The sequence below is a fragment of the Triticum urartu genome, chromosome 5A (assembly GCF_056163025.1).
Source record: "Triticum urartu cultivar PI428250 chromosome 5A, HENAU_Tu73, whole genome shotgun sequence".
Classification (NCBI taxonomy): domain Eukaryota; kingdom Viridiplantae; phylum Streptophyta; class Magnoliopsida; order Poales; family Poaceae; genus Triticum; species Triticum urartu.
In genome coordinates this window covers 374,101,343-374,117,424 of record NC_141877.1, presented here as the reverse complement: position 1 = coordinate 374,117,424, position 16,082 = coordinate 374,101,343, and the positions used below count along the sequence as shown (strand labels likewise).

Sequence of the window (16,082 nt, the reverse complement as noted above, 5' to 3'; positions counted from 1 at the left end):
GTGGCGGCACTCCGGTGTCGTCCCCTTCCTAAAGGCGCCGCCTTGGAGCCCATGGTTCTTCATATGCAGCTTCACTTCTTCACGGTAGGGTGTTCATGGCTGCAACCCCCGGCTGCTCTTGTAGTGCTAGGGATGGTGTTGCCGCACTCAGCGCCTATGTATCCTATTTTGGGTGGGGGTGTGTGTGTTATGAGGGCGTGCGTTTGTATCGAGTGATGTTGATCGTTGCTTTATATATAAAGCAGCGATAAGCACTGAAACACATCTAGATACGTACAACCAATAATACGACGATGATGATGGGTGCCTCAGTCACTCGCTCGCGTCGCTCCCAGGGGGGCAGCACGGGCGAAACCTAGCCGCCGCCAAGTGAATCCGACGGGCAAAGCCCGCTCGGCGTTCGGCGGCGGCGGGGACTTCTCCTCGCGAGACGCGTAGCGGCGGCCCTGGACGACGCGAGGCGACTGGCGGCGGCGGCGTCTCACCGGCGCAGGCAAGCCGGGGCGGCGGCCCCGAGCATGGTGGCGGTGCCGTTCTCTCCTCTCCTCCCTCCCTGTGGGTCGTGTGGGGCGGTGCTGGGTCGGCCTCCGCGGATCTGGCGCCAGGAGGCTGGATCCGTCGATGGGGCTGCCCAGGCGTGTGGCTCCGGCAGCTGCAAGTCTGGCTGGTTGAGCTGCGGTGGTGGCAGCGTGCTGCAACTCCTAGATGGCGGCACGGCGGCGCCGCGTAGGTGGATGTGCTGCGGCGGTCGTGGGGAGCGGTCCCTGGCCTCCGGAGGGGTGTATGCTCTGCCAGCTCCGGCCGTGCGAGCAGTGGAGATGTGGTCATGGCTGTTGGCGGCGGCTCCGGGCCGGTGTTGTGTGGCATGGCCGCTGGTGCTTCCGGTGAGGGTGGTGTCTCCCTGGATGTGTAAGGGTTGCGGGGCGGTGGGCTGTCCTCGCGGCAATACGGTGATGGTGGTTGTCCTGGGGCTCTGGACGAAAGTTTCTGCCCGACTCGATCGGTGCCGGCGACGGCGGCGCTCTATTGCACCGTTTCCATCTTGATGGTGTTGTCGGGGAGCCCCGACCCGCCTCCAACCAAAGGAACCTCATCTTTCGGGTGAAAACCCAGATTTAGTTTGCTGGATCGGATGGCGGCGGCGTCTTCTTGGACGTCGTTTATCCTTCTTGGAGGCGCCATCTTTGGAGACGAGGTCCGGTTGGCGCTTGTGGCTTTTGTGCTTCTGGTGGTATGCCGAGACGGTGGATGCCGGAGCGGCGGCTCCGGACGGTGGATGTATGCCGAGGCGGCGGCCTCGGACGGTCATGCAACGGCGGTCCTATGGGGTGGGTCCGCTGCTTTGCTTGGCATGGGCGGCGACCTGGTGCCGCGAGGGTGGCCAGTTTGTCGGCTCGGTCGACGCGATCTGTGGGGTCGGTCTGGCCGGAAGTCGGGGCGGCGGCCCCGAATGTTTGGTATAGCGTTCGTGGTCTGCGGGCGGTCGTCTCGTGTAGCAAGGGCTACGAGGCGCCTGAACCGTGCGACGTTGTGGCTCGCTTGGGGGGGGGGGGGGGTCAGAGCGGCGGCTCCGGAGTCGGGGGTGTGTGTTTGTTGCAATGTTGCCTTGGGTCGTGTGGTCGACAAGGGTTCGTTGCGTGTGCGGTTTTTCAGTCTGATTTTCCTCATAAACTGGGCCACTCTTAGGTTTTCGATTCGGTTTCCCTCATAAATCGGATCAACTCTCTTCTTCTATAATGCAAAGCCAAAGCACCTGGCCCTCTGACGATGTTCCGTCAAAAAATGATGGGTGCCTCGTTCTTGAGCATCTATCATCTAGATCTGCGAGGGGAAAGCAAGACCCTCGTTGGCTCTTAGTTTATCTTCCTCGAACATCTACAGAACTTTGATAGCGGGGAGTAACTTAGACTAATAACATACATATGTTCCTACTCTATGTTATTGCCTTCATAATAAAAAGTGTCGTATACATTTATTGCTTTGTAGACTCATTTTGCATTGAAAAAGTTATGTAATGGTAACATATTATGTTACTTCATTTGTCTCTCTCCTCTTTAATTACATAACACATCATCTTTTTTACTTATGCGACATGTATACTACTACTTATGTTACTTCCACTATGACTAGTCTTAGAGCATCTCCAATCCAACTTACCGAATTTTGACACCTACCTCTATATGCACACGGATACATTCAGAGTGTCGGACACATTTCCTCCCAACATATTGATTTCGTTTGGGGGTTTGCGAATGTTTACACACATGCATTTTTGTAGAACCGTTTGTACACATGCATATGAGAGAGAGTGTGTGTGTGTGTGATACAGGTTGGGCCGGATCTGATGTACGGGCTAATATGGTCACATTCACATTCGGACACCCCCATTTCCTCCTCACATATGAACTGTGTTTCCCTCAAAAAAAAAATGAGCTGTGTTCGAACAAAGGGGAAGGTTTTGGGAATCTCGGTTGGTTAGGCTTCTTTTTCCTCTCTTTCCCGTCCGGGCTGTCTGCTCAGACATATGAGGAGGATTTGAGGGCCTTGGTTGGATGGAGATGCTCTTATAGATGTGTGTAATGGTACTACTTCTCGTCCCCCGTCCTGATAATCATGATGTTTCCAAACTAAAGTATTGTTCTATGACACCAAGTCAGGACCTTGCCGTGCTAGTCTAAACGGCATGATAATTTTGCACACGCTTACGCAAGGTATAAGTTTAGATAGGTTTTATTGCAACAAGGAACACTGATTCAAGTTTGCAGACCATACGACAAGTTCTGCGACACTAAAGGCGCTTATCCATGGAACAGAACACGACGAACAACAACAGTCCATGTAAACACATCTCATCCGGATCACTGCTGCTTCAACACAACCGATCGATAAATAGAATCGAGAATAGTCCTCCATGGCCTCAGGTGCAGCTTTCCCCTCTCTTTAACCTGCTCCTAAGGCCTCCTCCAAACACCCACTTGATTTAAATTATAATGAGCGCACTATGCTCGACTCACATTTTCTTGGGGTCCGAGCCGCTTTCATTTTGGTAGCCTTGAAGAATTGTGCCGCAGACATTCATGGCGCGGGCATCTAATAGACTGTGGTTCCAGAGTTTAATCATAAGGAAACGCCAGCTCCTGTTCACCCAGCGAGAAATTGCAAGTCAAATAAACACCAAACAAAAAGGTGCCTTGCTAGGCGTTACAGATGACCACAAGCAGATACTACTCACTCCGTCCCAACATATAAGAGTGTTCTCGACACTAGTGTAGTGTAGTGTCAAAAACACTTATATTACGGGACAGAGGGAGTAGTTGACATCGATAGAACTATAGCTCAGCAACTCACCATAGTAGAGGAGGATTCTGTACAAGATGTTTTCCATGAAGCCGGGAGAATGCCTCGCAGGCCCAAGGAATATGACCATCAGCTAGCACCCTGTAATTTAGCAATTCAGTAAGAGAAACGGACATGGAGGGTTCCGTGGGTATCACTAGACCAAAATTTGTACCACACAGGATGAACACAACTTGTCAAAACAAAGTTGTGATATCCTCTGCAGGAAAAAATATCATATATGATGGATACACATAGTCGAATCAAACTCAAACGAACATATTTTGTTCTGAAGGCAACAACAGAAAAAACGGAATGAAAACTTTCAATGGAGTATCATGTCATATGAAAAAGTTCAAAAAAGAAGCATATAGAAATAACCCATGCCCAACACGGAACAAACAGCCTTCCGACAATCATCAAAATGAGAATGACTGAAGAACAAAGCATTCTGTGCAAGACGAAGACAAAATGGTACCCCCTTCTCACTGGAAACACCCCCAGCTTAACGCATCAGAAAACACCTTTTAAAACAATATAAAATGATGAGGACTTGGTACTTGAAGAATTTTCATATCCAAAATTTCACAACAACTAAAATCATAAAAAGAGATTTCCAATTCAGGAAGAACGCAAAAATAGTCCTGACCTTTGTTTCCGAACAAATGAGTTCCACATATGCATAATAAGTTTCTCATCGTCTGTGACGTCAACAAAATCCTCAAGCATCTGCAACACAGAAATGTAATAACTTAAAAGGGGGAATAGTAGAAATAAATTTTTAGACGGAGACTGACTTGAGCTCATGTGTAGGCAACAGCATGAATATAAATTTTATGTTTCTGAACAAAGAGGATGAAAAAAATATGATTGTATCTGACCCGTTTATCTTCAAAATCGGCGATGTCATCATCAACTTCATCTTCACTATCACGGTCCGAGAAAACTTGTTCCAGTGCCATTGGCTACAAGAAACGTAGTAAATGCAGTCAAGTTAGATTTCAAATGTAGAAATAAACTGTAGATAATCCAAAGTCCAAAGTCATAATACCAAATAAATAGTATATAATACTTAAAATCCAATAAACAAAAATAATTATGGGCAGTGCAATAACCAAAGGATGAGCATCTGCATTAAAAGCAAGACAACGAAGACTGGCGTACAGCCAAGTGCAACCATATAGTCTGACACTCAAACCAGACATTACGCTAGCAAGACTGGCAGTCTGGTATTTGTGTAAAATAAACACGCAAGCTCTTCCAGATCACCATATTTTATTTCAAGAGAAGCTAATCATGAATGGAGAAGAGTATTACTGCACACCAACCTCTGAGGAGAAATAACCTACTCCCTCCGTCCTTTAAAGAGTGTACTTCCAACTTTGTTGGAGGGTCAAACTATCTCAAAGTTTGACCGGGTTTGTGCAAAAATATATCAATGTTTGTGAAAATAAATAGGTATATGATGAAAACATAATTTATTATGAATCTAATGCTACTGATTTCATGACATAAATATTGGTGTATTACTGTATAAATACAGTCAAACATATAAATGTTTGACTTTCCAACAATGTTGGAAGTACACTCTTCAAAGGATGGAGGGAGTAACATTTTAGACCTCGACTATAAATCAGCATCAAATTCAAATGCTAAGTTAGAGGTTGCACTGATTATTCCCCCGTAGAAAATAACTAAAGACCAGGCACCCAGAAAACAAAATGTGGATACAAAATCCTAAGGCTATACAAGAATTATGGAACTATCAACTATGCAAACAGGCAACAGAAATAGAACAATAAAGTTTAAAGAACATAGAACAATACAATGAGAGGGTTTTTATTTTCCACACACCTGTGCCCTGTGAGAATGGAAAAACTGGCGTTTCTGCAGGAGTTGCCGGCTGCCAGACAGTATACAAAATAAAACAGTTAGTTTAACTTAACATTTTAAATCTTACAATGCATAATGTGATACCGGCAATGTAAACAGAAGGGCTACTTTCTGGGATCAGCTCGCTCCGCAGATAGTTTCCTTGTCTTCCCAAACTGTAGTACTGTGGGTGGTGAAAGATTGCTACCATGTAATGATTGAGCAGGATCAACAGAAGCACGTGGTGCAGAAATATCTGGAAATTTTAGACAACGGAAATGGGATATGAGCACGTGTAAGAAATAAATCTTCACCTAAGGTAAGGATCAAAATGTTTCAGGTGTGTTATATTCAAAACAGCATGCAGAACTTCTCAATGCTGAAATTCCATGTGCATGAAACAAAAAAGAACTAGCTCATTCTAAATTTACCAAAAATCCAAATTCACCGGAAATTTTACTCGTTTGCCAAACTGTATGAGTAAGTCAAGAAAAATATTTGGTTGACTAAGAAAAAAGGAAAAGGAAATCACAAGATAAGAATGTACCATCTTCCTCCCTCTGCACAAAGTCGTCTTCAGACACTGCCTGGGCGTCTTCAGGTGAATCTGAATCCATGATATGTGGATGTACATGGCTTATTTTCTCAGCTGTGGTTCCCAACATTCCCAACCTTCTACGCTTCTTAAACCTTGAGCTGATGCAACACAGTTTGGAAAATCAAACAGAGAACACAGCAGTAACACCTTGGAAAGTGATGAATAGCTTACGAGTAGGAAAATGTTTGATGTCTTGGATCAACTCCCTCAGCCACAAGCTGAAAATAATTGGGATTATTAGTTCCAAATATTAGAAACAAAATGCTTCAATTCAAATCAATTACTAACGATCCATGGATTTACTATGCCAAGCACGTAAAACTTATGCAAAGCAGATTCTGCGAGGTATCCTGCACATTCGTCAAAGAATTTTGCAGAAAGCATGGGTTGATCATCACCAAGAGGCATAATATGTGCAGCTCATGGCCTTTGCATACAAGAAAGTAGGATGAAAAGCTAAGAACAAAACTGAGAATTTAATTAGCAGAAAACCAAGGGATATTCTTGTTATGTGGGGAATAAGCTATCGCTTATCAATGGAGCACCAGCAAAGGTCACAAGACGGATACACCACAGCCGGTCTCGGTGCTAGAGTCGGACTTACACGACTCAGGCCCAAGTCATATTGATTCAGTCAATCCACCCAAGCTAATTGTTTGGTGCGGTTAGTCCCTCGATTAGTCAGGATTAACCCTTTTTATTCAAATTAGTTGTACCCCAAGTCATACTGATTCAATGAGTCCACCCAAGCTAATTGTTTGGTTCGGTTAGTCCCTCGGTTAGTCAGGATTAACCAGTTTTATTCAAATTAGTTGTACTTGTTAGGAATCCTAGAGTTTTATTCAAATTAGTTGTACTCGTTAGGAATCCTAGATTCAAGGATTATCTAAATGAATGGTGCTCCATTAGGGGTGCTATAGATAGGATGAGTGGATACTGCATAAAACCGCGAGATGTAAATTGTAATCTACTGAGTCAAGTCAAACAAAGAGCTAAGGAAAACAAGTCTTTCCTGCTCTCTGCCTCACCCTCTCTCCTATCCTTGCGCAGCTGCGCCTAGCGCTTCCAGCCCAAGACCTAGCCAAACCCACAAACAGTACCCCAAAAACCAACCTCACACTAAAGGGCAGCCCGGTGCATGTAGCTCCTGCTTGCGCAGGGTCCAGGGAAGTGTTCCGACCACTTTGGGTCTATTGTTCGCAGCCTTTCCCTACATTTCTGCAAGAGGCTGTTTCCAGGACTCGGAACCCGTGACCTCATGGTCACAAGGCAGCAGCTTTACCACTGCACCAAGGCTCCCCTTCAAACACGAACCTCACACTCACGAGATAATACTCTCCTACAAAATCCATTCCATGAAATCAAGCCATATAACATGCTAAACTTAGAACACTCGGTTCAAACAGCTAACTTGGAAGTTCTAGATCTCTGATTTACCTCAGTTCTCCAGACATCAGTCTTCAGACTAACATTAACAGCCTGGCATTCTTCAGATATCTGTTTGAGCATAATGAACAAATTACGATCAAAGTATGACAACAAGCAAATAAGATTTAGTGATGGAAATTTCGGAGGTTTACCAACCCAAAACTCAAAGTGGAATAGGTCATGTGATGAGTTCAAGTGACACCCCAAACCCTAGTACCACCAGGATCACAACATTAGAGATTTGCCCTGAGAAAGTGGGCACAAAGATTGTTCCCAAAAAAAATAGAAAGGTCGTGCAGAAAGCAAACACAATCCAAATTTCATCACAAAGAACATCTAGACATTAGTGGTGCAGTGAGAATAAAATATTTGGTTTTACCTAACTGTAGCAGGTGAAATGATCCACCAGCCAATAGCAGCAAAGTGACATTTGAATAAATACAGTGCAAATGGAACTTTGCATCAAACTTTACCTTGTAGCTTCCACATTTTACCAAGCAGAAGGGGCAAGCAAAATCTTCAGTGACTGGTAAGAAAAGACCAATATAAGAAACAAAAAGAAAACAAGAAGAGCAAAGAATCACGAACCAACCAGAATTATTCGGGCTTTTTACCAACAAATGTCAATAAGTGGCGTAAAGTGAACATAGGTAATTGCTCGAATCTAACACTGGATCTTTGTCATGATCAGCATTCACAACAAAGGACTAAAAAACACGGCTGGAGCTATACGGCACTCAATCAGCAATACGTACATCAGTTCATGGGCAAACATATACCTTAAACTACGCCACCAAATACAGCACATAGCACTCCTTTTATGATTATTAAGATACTTTGGTCTCCCATGCTTTACACATTCGTAAAATCTATTCTTCCAATTTCAATGTTACACTATCATTCTGAAGCGCTACAGATCATATGAGGTGTGTGCTTTCTGTCTTATGCACCAGCATTTTCAGTAATTGCATCTTTTTTAACGGAGCATATCTGACTTTTGCGTTTGTGGTAATGACACGGAACTTGATTTTCAGAACAAAAAAATGCATAATTCATAATTAATTCAGAGAGAAATTTATAAGCCATTTCTTAAGTTAAAAACATATCAGTACATTAAAACCATTATACTTACCATTACCGAACTTAGCTCGCCAGCTTTAGTTCCAGGATCATATGCTAACCTAAAGCGTAACAGCGTAAAGTTCTCCACTAGGTTACTAGCTATGGCACCACAATTAGTGTGACAAAGTAAATAAGATTACCACCATCAAACAGAAGTAGCTATTATTCCAACATGTGTACCAAGAAAGGGTCTTAGCAGAATATCTTTTAATAGTTCAATGCTGGTGGATCATTTATTCAGATATTTAACATATCTAGTTCATTACTTTTCACAGTCAGGTATAAGGAGAAAATGTAGAACACCTAGAAAAAATGTCAAATACATGATACAAACAAGTGTGAGTGGAAGTGTGGAACTGAAAAAACACATGAACCCAAATGTTTGTGTAAGGGATAACCTTCAGTCTTTTGCATAGTATTGTTGTAGTACTTGAAGTTGAAAAGCACATTACCAGCTCTCAACCTGTGTGGAAAACAAAAAAATTATATCTGCTCAATTGGTCATATTGAAACGCAAATGCATTTGTAGAGATGAAAGTAAAAGCAAAGTGTCACACTAAGACCTGGCCAGACAACAAGTGCTTCGGTTAGGCTAAGGTCACACAAGAGCACAACAAACCTGAGCCGGTAGCCAAAACCCCACCACTAGGCACTAACAGAAATTTGATATACTGACTCCATTCCTTTACCTGCCCTTTCAGACATCTAAATCTATATAGAAGGTACCAATACATGTTTGTGGAATCCACACAATTTGAACCATCCATCCAACTTTCACCGAATGATTCAGAATTTTAGTTGGACTTTCTCAGATTCGGCTTTAATTGCACAATAATCCTCTTAATAAACCTCCATCTTATTTATTTTCCTCCTACCTTAATTGTAAGTGAAATCCTAATCCCTTCTCTGATTTCTCTTGTGTGCACTCACTCTGCGTCCTCTTCTCTCAAGGTGACATATTTCCCCCCTCTTCTCCCCACGCACACATGCCCACTTCCCTCTCGATATCTGCCACCTTTGCCGCTCGCCTGCCAATCGCCCCCCACTGCGCTATCTATTGTGTGGCGCTGAGAACTTCTTTGTGTTTGCAATATGTTCATTTCATTTTGCATTATGTCCCTATGACCAATGCCATCACTTTCTTCAACTATATTTCAGGAAAGCAACTAAAAGTAGTATAATGATCTGAAGGTATTTTCTATGGAAAATCTAGAACTATTATTTGAACATGACAAATCAGTATATATTTGTGTATATTAGCAGCCAATTTAAAAGATAGACTCCGTGCATTCTAAAACAACACCTAACAATGAACAGGTCCATCTTAGCCCGCTCAACTGTCACAGACGTCCAGTTTTCACCCTCAACTATGAAACAGAACATTTAACAGCCTGTCCATGTTGGTTTTGCCACATTTGGTACATGCCACCCACACACACATAAAATGTTTTCAGCAGGCAGCAAGCTCAGCTGCGCTGACTGCAAAACAGTGGCCATCTACTAAACCCTGTCAAAAACTCAAAATAGATATCTTCGAGCTAAGCTCTCCAAGCAAGCGAATGCAGTTACTCACGACTCTATTACGATAAATAGAGCTATAGATATGCATATACATGTAGTAGTGTTACCTTATGATATGTGGTAATGAAGAAGGTGGGACACCACTGTATGAGTAACTACTATATGGAGATTCAGACATGTCTTTTGCACCAGCTTCTTGAGCAGATATGCCTACTTGGAGTTGATATGAACCCTGCAACAATAATACAAATCTCAGAGAAGCTACGGAAGTAAATAACAGAACATACTGCAGTAAGGTGCTGACATCCTATATAAAAAATACTTACCCACTTAAATGCGGAAACAATTATTAGATAAAAAATAAAGTAACAGGGATAAACTTACCGTAGCATCAACCTTATGAGAGCAAAATGTCAAGCAACTGTCCTGCTCCATAAATTTCGGCTGCATATATAACAAAAGGAAAGGCAAGTAGGTCAACATATAGAGTCAAGTACGGGCATCTTTGGTTCAAGGCTAATTTTGCTTAAGCAATGTGTGGCTTACCGCAAAAGAGTGGCTAACAAAATTAAAGCCACAAGTGTGGCAAAAGATTGTGTCTATGACACATGGGCCATATATGTAGTTAAGTGTGTGGTAAAAACGGGTATGTACCTCAAAAAACTGTGGCTTGCCTATGGTTAAGCGTGGCAAGTTGTGCAAAAGATTGTGTCTATGACACATGGGCCATATAGGTAGTTAAGTGTGTGGCAAAAAAAGAGTATGTACCTCAAAAAACTGTGGCTTGCCTATGGTTAAGCATGGCAAGTTGTGCAAAAGATTTGTGTCTATGACACATAGGCCATATAGGTAGCTATAAGTGTGGCGAAAAACAAGTATGTACCTCAAAAAACTGTGGCTTGCCTATGGTTAAGCGTGGCAAGTTGTGACTGGGAACCAAACAACCCCTAAGATTGGCAAGTAGTTGCCACTACACTGCATATTATCTCTCTTGATTTAACAATTTTCTATTAAAAACAAAAAAGATAGCGGATCCTGAGAAAGAACTGAATGGAACACATTTGCAGAATCACTGGAATATCCATAAACTACAATTTCAACCTTTACTGTTAATGTTCATCTTATAATATGTTCAGTTATCTTGATGCAAATTGCACTACTAATTTGACGATTTTCCATCTGAACTTCTGTAATGGGATGTGCTAATTAATTGCAAGCACTACAGCCTTCTAGATAGCAGAAGGTACATGGGGTAGATCGTCAAAATTTAACGTACAGGTGGCTAAGGTAATTTATGTAGTTGAAACATGCTTCAGGTGCTGCAAAAGGATTTTGCTTCGTCCATCCTATGGTTAAATACTACAGAAAATTTGCAGTGCATACAATAGGAACATTAAAGCTTAAAACCATGAGCAAGTTGAATTGGCATACCTCTAAGAAACTTGGGCTCATACTAACTGCAGAAGCCAACTCCACTGTATGTCCCAAATTTAAAGTTACACAGTTCTCCAAAGACGAACCAAGTAGATCAATTGGTATTTTACCCCAGAAACATTTCCCTTCAAGCTCTGACAAAATGCATCACATAGATGATAGTAAATAACTGCACTCAACAACACTACAAATCATAAGTGGTTTCTGAGATTCAATGTATTCTTTACACTTTATTTCAGAAGGCACATGTGCTAGCTATACTAGCCAGTATGGGTGACTGACAATAACTATACCCTAAAAGGAGATAAAATAATCTAAACTAATGGCATACATGGCCTAGTAGCCCCTTGTCAAAAACCGATAATGCAATGTTTAAGGATACTTTTCATTTGATTCTCCTAACCACAGTAAAGTCCGTAAACATAGCCAGATCTTGCTCACCTACACTTTGTTAAGTAGTTATCCATGGATTAAAGGAATGTTTGTTAACTATTTTTTATTTCCAACGACTGTAATACTGATCTTCCATGCAAGAGAAGGTCTGGTAAGTTGCTGTTAGCTGTGAGATAGGTGGTTGCAAGGGTTGGATTGGTTTGGCCAAGAATATTGAGCGTGAACTAGCTTAGCATACTGGGAGATAAACATAGTTTGATCACTGGTCTTCATTCTTGTCAAGAATTGGGCATTTGAGAATACAATTATATCTTCCACCACATGATAAGCAACAGTAACTGGCTAGTGGTAGCTCAACCTGTGTGGCACACATTTTGTGTGCCACACATTTTGTGTGGCACACATTTTTGTGTGGCTATCTAAATGTCTTACTTGCTAAGTTTTAACATACTGTGTTAAACAACGGTAAGCATGCGCTTATTCTAGTAACTAAGTATTTTTTTCACAAAATAACAACCACAAGCTTACTTTGGAGAGCAGAGCCTTCCACATGGTCCACAGAGCAGTTATGTTCACCACGATTTTCCCCAACTTGCCCTTCCGAAACTAAAAAGGGAACCAAATGTGATTGTGGTGAAGAAATGTAAAACCATAAACATCACATATGAAGCACATCATACCGCAGCTGATAAGGATAATGTTAAGGTTGCAAGCTCGGGAGGTTGATAAATTCTTGATGTCTGGAATTATGAACGTAGCTTTGGTGCGACCTTTATTACCAAATTCACTAAAAGCCGTAAGCAAACAAGCCCGACTGAATCGATATATTGGAGAATGCTGCAAAACATTATGCATTAATGAGATAAGAGATCATTTGGTACAAAATGTTGCATGTGTGGAACTAAAAAATAGGCAGACTTACCCCTTCAAGCGAAATATTACTGGTAGGTGTAGCCAACAGAACATAAAGAGGAAAGATATTCTGTTCTGGCAACTCGGTATTTGTACCTCGAGATAGTGATACCGTTATCTGAATCCTACATCCATAGCACAAACATTGATCAGCATTTGCACGATGAATAGACAATAAAATCCAAAAGTGGTTAGTACATAGTTTAACAGACATTACACCTGAGAACTTAATCACTTGGGCCTTGTTTGGCCAAGCTACCGTTTCAGCTTCTACTAGGGTGTGTTTGGTTTGGGGCATGGGATGGAATGTCACAGGTTGGTTCTGCACCTGGCACTGGTTCTTGTGTTTGGTTTGAGAAGAAACTGGAACAGACTGATTCCCCACAAGTGGATATACCCCTCCGATGCCAAACCAACAGATTCCTCCAAATCGGTGGAATCACATGGTTCCTCGTCTATTAGCGATAAAAATACAAATAAAATGAGCTCGTCTCACTGCCATGTCTCTCGCACCCTCACATCTCACCCCCTCGATCTGTGGAGGAGCACCACCCAGGGCCACAGCGGCAGGCCGCAGTCATTCTCCGGCGGGAGGAGGCACAAGCCGCTGAGAATCTCGAACGGAGCCTGAGGCCACCATCGCTCTCAGATTCCTACACAGAGAGCTGAGGCGGGCCTAGGAGTAGTGCTTGCCATCACAGGCGACTATCAAAACTCTCTTGACGGCTCACCAGAGCGGGACGGTGGTGGTCTCGAGCTGTTGGGCGGACGAATTTGTCGAGAGCCATGAGAAAAGCTAGCGAATTGTTAAAGCCCAGGCACACTGTAAACTAAAGTACACTTTGCTCTACGAAGAACCATACTTTTTTTGCGAATACCAAGAGCCATACTTGAATAAACATCATGTGTATAGTACACACACTAAAGTTCCATAGATCACAAATGTACCAAATGTGTAATACAATATATAGTACCACCTCTGTTTCAAATACCAGGCGTACTAAGTTTCAGTAGAACAAACATTTGACCAGGAATTAAACTATTACTATGTAACAATTGTGCTAGAAACACATAACCACAAATTTGTGCTTTAATTGTACTTTAGAAGATGGGTCTAATGTAATGCTCATGCTAGGATCACACTGTGCGTGAGTGTGTGACCCCTCCGACATGACCTATCTGGAAAAATATCCTAACCCCAACACAGAGCGCCTCACTCATGTGTACCGCATGTAGGAAAACCCCTGGCAAGATCCCAGTCATGCCATGTCACCACCAGCATGCCGTTCTTTTGCCTGCCATACCCCGGCTCGATTGGACTAAAATTGATCCGCTTTGCCAAATTAAGGGAGGCAGATGCATGATTCGCAAGGCGGCGTGCCTAAGTGTTTCCACTTGCCAAGTTTATCGACATCTGATGCATTTCTCTCCTACTTTTTATGATCATGTATGTGCTAACTGTTGCATAGCCAACCTAGGCAATGGCATTCGGAAGGGAAATTATCAATCCAATTAGTTTCCAAATGACTAATAAATAAGCATTAAGAATAATGAAAAAATCCTGCTACGTTCTTCAAATTATTGGGTGGAGTAGGATCTACGGTTTGATACTACTACTATGTTCAAAGCATTTCCAATTTAATTCAACTCTAATCATAACAACCTTATGTACGCCGTTCCAAGACAGCTAAAGGAATCAGCAAACTACATAATAGTGAAGTCTCTGCAATTCGCAAATAAAAAATAGTGAAGTGTCCGCTATGTAAAAAAGAAAATACGTTTTGAAACAGGACAGTCCTTTCTTTTTCTCGACATATTGGATTTGGATCACAACAATTCTGAGTGTCAGCATGTTCTGCAGTAGAGTCAAAGTGTGTACCTCTTTTTTCGGCTTGCATGTATCTTGTAATGAAGGCATCTTTGCAGAAAAGCGGGCTGCAAAAGTCAGTGAGAGATCATTGGTATCTCAAATCACTTGCACATGATGGTTATGTGATAAACACATGTGATTCATGTCAAATGAAGCTGCAAAGTTAAGATGGAACTTACATTTCTAATGGCCCGCCGCTGAATGATATTGTATAGCTCAACTGGCTTGCAGTACAACGCGAAACTTTCTTCAGCAGCAAGCTGCTCATCTGGAGATAATCGAGCTCTAAGCTGTTGCTGGCGCATCTGGTCTGCAGACTGAGGGTAACTGAATTCACACCCAGCGTCCCTGCATGTATGCAGCACCAACATCAAAAGAAGAAGATACATTCATCTCATCTCACTATTAAGATCAAGAAAACCATCTACCATATATACATGAGTGCATATCTGCAAAGCAGCTGAACAGTTACAGAACAACTAAGCTACTTCTCAGAATCTGGATACAACCAAGGTGGGCCACACAGATTTCCAGTGATTAATTCTTAGAAATAAAAATGGCCATTTACTAGTTTCCAGGTGCAACCAGCCGACATAGGTTACCAACCAGGGATGAGTCAATAGACAATACTCATTTATTAATTTCCAAATGCAACAAGGTAAGCTCTGAATATACTCACACATTAATTCTTGGAAGTAGCCACTTACAGTGAAAAGAACTTCACTATCCCACAAAGCATCCTACACACACAGAGACCACAGTGCAGTATCCAACTGCGATTCTAACATTGTACTAAAAAAAAATTCTCCTGCATTGCCCACACAGACATGACCAGGCAAATTCGACACAGCTCAAGTAACAAGTAGCACGAGTATAGCATAAGCACAGCAACAGTAAAATAGGTTAGGGGGGAGAGGCGTACGCTGCGTCCCGGGCAGGTAAAGGTAGGCCAGGCATCCTCCTCGCTGCCGCCGAGCTCCTCAGGGTCGCGGACGGGCGGATTTAACAAGGGGCATCAACCGGCGGGGACTGGTCTAGGTGGCGCGCCTGCACACCAGAAATTTGTGCAGGTTAAAATTAGTTAGGGTTCGATTTGAGTGATAATAATCACTGGATGACAGAAATCGCGGTCGTACCTCAAAGACCGATGTCGAAGCTCGCGGACGGGGTGGAGAGAGCAGGGACGGCGATGGCGGCGGCGTCGAGGCGCGTCAGTGGCGGCGACGTTCCGGTCGTGAGGCGTCGGCGACGGCGCGGCGGCGGAGAGAGATTTAGAGCCGCATTGGGCCGGAAGGGAGCAACCAGATGAAGAAGAAATTAGTTTTCCCTTTTCCTCTTTAATTTATCAACTACCTCCCAGCCTCCGCGTCGATTCGAGACTTTGAGCCGTCCGATCATAATCGTGAACATATCGGAAGCATTTGCTTTTCCGAACCTCCACATCGATTCGAGGTTTTGAGCCGTCCGATCATAATCGTGAACATATCGGAAGCATTTGCTTTTCCGAACCTCCACGTCGATTCGAGGTTTTGAGCCATCCGATCACAATCGTGAACGCATCCGAAGGTTCCGCTTTTCCGAGCCTCCACGTCGATG

The 16,082-nt window shown here is 43.1% G+C and overlaps 1 protein-coding gene across 1 annotated transcript; it reads right to left on the bottom strand.

The window, feature by feature from the left end:
* Positions 1 to 2,714: 2,714 nt before the first annotated feature.
* On the bottom strand, positions 2,715 to 15,837 carry LOC125509065 (polycomb group protein EMF2B). The gene is made up of 22 exons (XM_048673943.2): positions 15,623 to 15,837; positions 15,409 to 15,533; positions 14,666 to 14,834; positions 14,496 to 14,551; positions 12,627 to 12,741; positions 12,385 to 12,541; positions 12,233 to 12,310; positions 11,309 to 11,445; positions 10,262 to 10,321; positions 9,985 to 10,109; positions 8,755 to 8,819; positions 7,708 to 7,760; positions 7,391 to 7,444; positions 7,244 to 7,303; positions 5,978 to 6,024; positions 5,756 to 5,904; positions 5,338 to 5,464; positions 5,191 to 5,239; positions 4,218 to 4,301; positions 3,986 to 4,065; positions 3,349 to 3,438; positions 2,715 to 3,137 (listed from the first exon to the last, which is right to left on the bottom strand). The coding sequence occupies exons 2-22, from the start codon at positions 15,441 to 15,443 to the stop codon at positions 3,011 to 3,013; spliced, it is 1,917 nt and encodes a 638-aa protein (XP_048529900.2). The 5' UTR covers positions 15,444 to 15,533; positions 15,623 to 15,837; the 3' UTR covers positions 2,715 to 3,010.
* Positions 15,838 to 16,082: the final 245 nt, after the last annotated feature.